This window comes from Marmota marmota, unplaced genomic scaffold, assembly GCF_001458135.2.
Source record: "Marmota marmota marmota unplaced genomic scaffold, marMar, whole genome shotgun sequence".
Classification (NCBI taxonomy): domain Eukaryota; kingdom Metazoa; phylum Chordata; class Mammalia; order Rodentia; family Sciuridae; genus Marmota; species Marmota marmota.
This window is the reverse complement of record NW_026000211.1, coordinates 20,151,891-20,157,753: the sequence shown is the minus strand read 5'-3', so window position 1 is coordinate 20,157,753 and position 5,863 is coordinate 20,151,891. Positions and strand designations below refer to the sequence as shown.

The 5,863-nt window shown below is 35.5% G+C and overlaps 1 protein-coding gene across 1 annotated transcript; it reads left to right on the top strand.

The window, feature by feature from the left end:
• Positions 1–1,999: 1,999 nt before the first annotated feature.
• LOC107142704 (S-adenosylmethionine decarboxylase proenzyme 1) lies at positions 2,000–5,426 on the top strand. Its single transcript, XM_015486199.2, has one exon. The coding sequence runs from the start codon at positions 2,532–2,534 to the stop codon at positions 3,327–3,329; it is 798 nt and encodes a 265-aa protein (XP_015341685.1). The 5' UTR covers positions 2,000–2,531; the 3' UTR covers positions 3,330–5,426.
• The last annotated feature ends 437 nt before the right edge of the window (positions 5,427–5,863 follow it).

Genomic DNA, 5,863 nt, shown 5'->3' with positions numbered 1-5,863 from the left:
AAATAATAATAATAATAAAGAAGAGATAGACAAGATGCAGAGGCAGGGAAGGTGGCAGAGTGGCTCTTTGTCCAAGCGGCCACATTTATTTATAACAATAGGTTGCATTAGGTCATTAGGACCATAACCACATTATTGCTTAGAGTATCAGTAAGGTTGCTTATTCTGGAGTTACATTTCACAGTTACAATATGCAATGTTAGGAGCTTTGTGCAGTTCTCAAGAAGGTCCATTGTCTGAAGTTACTGTTAGGCAGGCAGCTCCAGGAGCACCAGAGCTTGGCAAAACATTGTAGTTATCAAGCTAGCAAGTTCCTTTGTTACCAGGGGTTATGTGCCTCAGATTAAGTTCGAAGCTGATAAGACTCTAGCATGAAGGGCATTACCATAGCAACTGGGCATCCTATGCCTCTGCACAGAAACTTTCCTAGGCACCAAGCATGCCACAGTCATGAAGTCATCAGGGACCCCAATCCCAAACACAGAACCCCTACAGTCTCACCTCAAGAGGATGAGGGAGTTAAGAAATACTTGTGAAGAAATACTTGTGAAATACATGAACAGAAGCCTACTAAGTGATCAAAATTTAATCATAAGATTATAGAGTACTTTTTCTCTCCCACTCCTTACCATGTCAATTGGACCCAACACAATGGTGTATTATAGGTGTGAGGGTTAAAAGATGTAGACTTTATAATAAGGAAGAGTTCTTAGGAATAATCTAAAAAAGATGAGGTTGGAATTAAACATGCTAGAAGAATTTGAAGTCTCTGATACTTAGAGTTCTAGTAGAATGAAATGTAGCTTAACTCCAGGGTAGATTAATATAAATCCTATACTAAAGGCCTCTCTTTACCACTGTTCCTATGATCTAACACATCACATCTAGGTTTCAACAAAAAAAATAAGGCTCATAATCAAAGGTAAGGAAAAACAAGTCTGAACAAGTATCACAACCAAATTCAGATACTGCATAAATTTTTTTAAGTAAAAAGCAGGGATTTTAAATGAAGTATGAAAAATATGTTAAGGACTCTAATGGAAAAAGCAGAAAACATACAAGAATAGGTGAGTAATATAAGTAGAGAGATGAAAACTCAAAAGAGTTTTTAAAATGCTAATAATAAAAATGCACTAGTGAAAATGAAGATGCTTTCAATGGTTTCTACAGTAGACTAGAAAGGGCTGACAAAACAATCAGTGAGCTTGAAAATATGCCAACATAACTTCCCAAACTAAAATAGAAGGACAAAAAGGAATGGGGATAAGAAAAAAAAAAACAGAACAGATTATGCATTAACTGTGAGACAATTGAAAAAAAGTATAACATCCATGTAACGGGAATAGAAAAAGAAGAAGGAGAAGAAGGTGAGGAGGAGGACAAGGACGAGGAGGAAGAATAAATATTGGAAGCAGTAATGGCTGAGAATCTTAGAAATTAATGAAATTCACAAAGCCATATATCCAAGAAGTTTAAAGAACACCAAGCAGGCTAAACAACAATAACAACAACAATGAAAACACACACAAACACCTTGACACTCTGTGTTCAAATTTCTGAAATCCAGACAATTATCAAGGGTAAAAGTATTTTATCTATAGAGGAAAAAAGGGTAAAAATTACAGTGGACTTCTTGTTACAAGCCATGAAAGCAATAAGAAAGTGGGGTGAAATATTTTTTGAAAATCCACCAACTTAAAATCCTATATCCAGTGAAATATTATTCTTCAAATGGAAATAAGAAATAAAGGCTTTTTTGAACTGTCTTGACTTTTCTAATAAAGAATTTGTCATCAGCAAGCCTGGCCTGCAAAGAATTTTGAATTTCTTTAGCAAGAATGAGACTTTATGGGGTCAAAAGCTTGGATATACAAAAACAAGGAAGAAGTTAAAATAGGATTAAATGAAGGTAAAATAAAATATTTATTTTTTATTGGTAATCAAAATCTGTTTAATTAAAATAATAATGTTAAGTTTCTATAGCACATGGATAAATGAAATTAATAGGCTTACACAGTATGGCCGGCGACATTAGCTAGCGCTCGCTCTACTCTCTGTAACGGGAAAGCAGCGGACTACAAGAGACTGAACTGTATCTGCCTCTATTTCCAACAGACTCACATTCAACTTTCGCTCACACACACAAAGCCGGGAAAATTTTATTAATCCTTTTTTAAAAAAAAATAATATAAAATTATAGCAAAAAAAAAGGAACCTGAACTTTAGTAACAGCTGAAACAATCCGCAGCGGCGGCAGCGGCAGGAGAAGAGATTTAATTTAGTTGATTTTCTGTGGTTGTTGGTTATTCGCAGTCTCACGGTGACGGAAGCTGCACATTTTTTTGAAGGGACCGAGAAGCTGCTGGAGGTTTGGTTCTCCCGGCAGCAACCCGAGGCAAACCAAGGATCTGGGGATCTTCGCACTATCCCGAGATCTGAATGGGATATACTTTTGAAGGATGTGCAATGTTCAATCATAAGTGTGACAAAAAACTGACAAGCAGGAAGCTTATGTACTCAGTGAGAGTAGCATGTTTGTCTCCAAGAGACATTTCATTTTGAAGACATGTGGTACCACCCTCTTGCTGAAAGCACTGGTTCACCTGTTGAAGCTTGCTAGGGATTACAGTGGGTTTGACTCAATTCAAAGCTTCTTTTATTCTCGTAAGAATTTCATGAAGCCTTCTCATCAAGGATACCCACACCGGAATTTCCAGGAAGAAATAGAATTTCTTAATGCAATTTTCCCAAATGGAGCAGCATATTGTATGGGACGTATGAATTCTGACTGTTGGTACTTGTATACTCTGGATTTCCCAGAGAGTCGGGTAATAAGTCAGCCAGATCAAACCCTGGAAATTTTGATGAGTGAGCTTGACCCAGCAGTTATGGACCAGTTCTACATGAAAGACGGTGTTACTGCAAAGGATGTCACTCGTGAGAGTGGAATTTGTGACCTGATACCAGGTTCTGTCATTGATGCCACACTGTTCAATCCTTGTGGGTATTCAATGAATGGAATGAAATCGGATGGAACTTATTGGACTATTCACATCACTCCAGAACCAGAATTTTCTTATGTTAGCTTTGAAACAAACTTAAGTCAGACCTCTTATGATGACCTGATCAGGAAAGTTGTGGAAGTCTTCAAGCCAGAAAAATTTGTGACCACCTTGTTTGTTAATCAGAGTTCTAAATGTCGCACAGTGCTGTCATCACCCCAGAAGATTGAAGGTTTTAAACGTCTTGATTGCCAGAGTGCTATGTTCAATGATTACAATTTCGTTTTTACCAGTTTTGCCAAGAAGCAGCAACAACAGCAGAGTTGATTAAGGAAAATGAAGAAAAAACGCAAAAAGAGAACACACATAGAAGGTGGTGGCTGCTTTATAGATGATGATACTGGGGGCCATGCTTTCCATGACCACCACCTTGTAGTTGCAGAAAGCCCTAGATGTAATGATAATGATAGTGTAATCATTTTGAAGTGTATGCATTATTATATCAAGGAGTTAGATATCTTGCATGAATGCTCTCTTCTGTGTTTAGATATTCTATGCCACTCTTGCTGTGAAATTGAAGTGCATGTAGAAAAAAACTTTTACTGTATGAAACTTTACAACACTTGTGAAAACAATTCAATTTGGTTTATGCACAGTGTAATATTTCTGCAGGTATCGTCCAAAATTCCCCACAGACAAGGCTTTCGTCCTCATTAGGTGTTGGCCTCAGCCTAACCATCTGGGACTGTTCTATTATATTGCTGCCAGAATTTTACATCCAATTACCTCCACTTTCTAGAACATATTCTCTACTAATGTTATTGAATCCAGTTTCTACTTCATACAGATGTTTTTTGCAACAGCAATTAAATTTTTCTTTCACAAGACAAGTCCTTAAAATGATTCCAGTTACTCATTTTGTGTATTTACTATTTTAATAATTGTTTCTGCATTTGTAGTCTTTTGATTTTTTTTTTCCCCTCAACCTGGTGTCTTCCCCTCCAGCCCCACAAATGAAGCAATAAACTTACACTGTGGGTTTATATACTAATCTTATATCCCAGGTGGGGAAAAGTCTCCGGGTTTAATTTTCTTTTAAGGGCATATTAATTTGGCCTCTTTTTTAATGGCATGGGCTCTTTTGGAAGGTAAGTGACAATATTAAATATTTCTCACAAAAGAATTTTAAGCATCTCCAATATTGACTAGCAGGGAGGACATAGAGTTATAGATTTGGGTATGCTAACTAAACTGTACACCCCATGTTATGCTATGCTCTTTGATAAATGAGATTAGCTTCAAACAGTACCATGCCTTTCCTAACTTGCTAAGTAGTGATCTAAAAGGATTTTTATCACTAAGTAGATAAGTAGGGAGATTTAGTATATAGGTTGTCCTGGATTCATTAAATCCTGTCAGCTTGGATCATCCACCTTAACTTTTACTTTTAGTAGTCATTGCCACTAATTTCCTATAATAGTGTATTATAAACTTTGGTTCAAAGCAGATCAGTGGTTTTCCATCTTAAGACTTAAAAGTTATGTGATTGATAACTTGTTCTGACTTCATCTGTTCCCTTAATATCTTCCTCCTTCCATGGTATTCAAAGATAAAATGAATAACTGCCCAGAATGAAAATTGTACATGTTATTCAGATATTCCCATGTGTAGCAGAATGTATGGATGGATTTTTTAAAATTAAAATTCTAAAAATATTCAGTGAGAAATGACAAGTAATACTGGCTTTCAAGAGTTGTGATCTTTTATCTATATTTGCAAATACTGTGGTATTTAAGCAACTGAGAACAGCAAAATTGACTGTTTTGTATTTCTTGAATTCAATATTTTCTTGATAATTTCTGGATTGATGCAGTGATGCTTTGTTCCTTCCATAGTTATAAACGAAAAGCATTTTTTCAGTGTTTCTCAACAAAATCTGCTTGGTTTGAAATCAGGTGGTTAGAACACTGTTTTGACTTATATCTCAAGCATGCTGTTGATCGAATGTTTCATTGAGGAAGCTTTCAATCAACTCGATCTGTTTGATTCCTAATGAGCACAGCACGTAATGTTTTGACTTGCTCTGTTGTGAGAACCTATACTCAAGGGTGGATTTTGTTTTCGAGCAGTATCAGTGGATTGGTAATGTTTGTTGGCTTTGAGGTCTGATTTTTATTTAAAATTTTTTTTTCTTTCCCCTAATAGTCTCAAGACTTCTAATGTTGAAAACTTGGCACAAATTTGTGTGGAACAAAGCCTATAAAAATGAAAATTGTAGATTGAATAGGATCTATCCTAGTGTGATAGAAGAGGGAAAATTTTGGTGCCATATTTCTCTCTTCATTAGTGTTGACTTAAATCAGTTGAAATGTATTTCTGTATCACAATTTAAGCTTCAATAAAAGTTTGCTTACTTAAAAAAAAGAAATTAATAACAGCAATATCATAAATGATAGGAGGGAGAAAGTGAGAATACTGCTATAAGATACCCATATTGCTCAAGAAGTGGTCTGAGAATTATTTGTAGGTGAAATTGGATTAGTTGTAAATGTATAATGAAAACAACAAAGCAAATCCTCAAATAATTTATTAGCATACTATAAGCAATACATTGAGAGAAAATACAAAGCAATCATGTAAAGTGCTTAAGTAAATCAGAGAAGGTAGAAGAATGGAAAAGAAAAAATAAACAACAGTGCAGTGAATAGAAAATGATTTTACATATGAAAGATTAATCCAGTTCTACCAATATCATGCCACTTAATCAGAAACTTAAAAGACTATCAGAGAAGACAAAGCAGAATTCAGAAAAACAAGATTTATCAAGGACAAAGGCAGACATGACATAATGGGAAAAAGTC

Excerpts from the sequence above, each read along its gene's own strand:
- LOC107142704 (XM_015486199.2), top strand. The coding sequence starts at position 2,532 with ATGTTTGTCTCCAAGAGACATTTCATTTTGAAGACATGTGGTACCACC.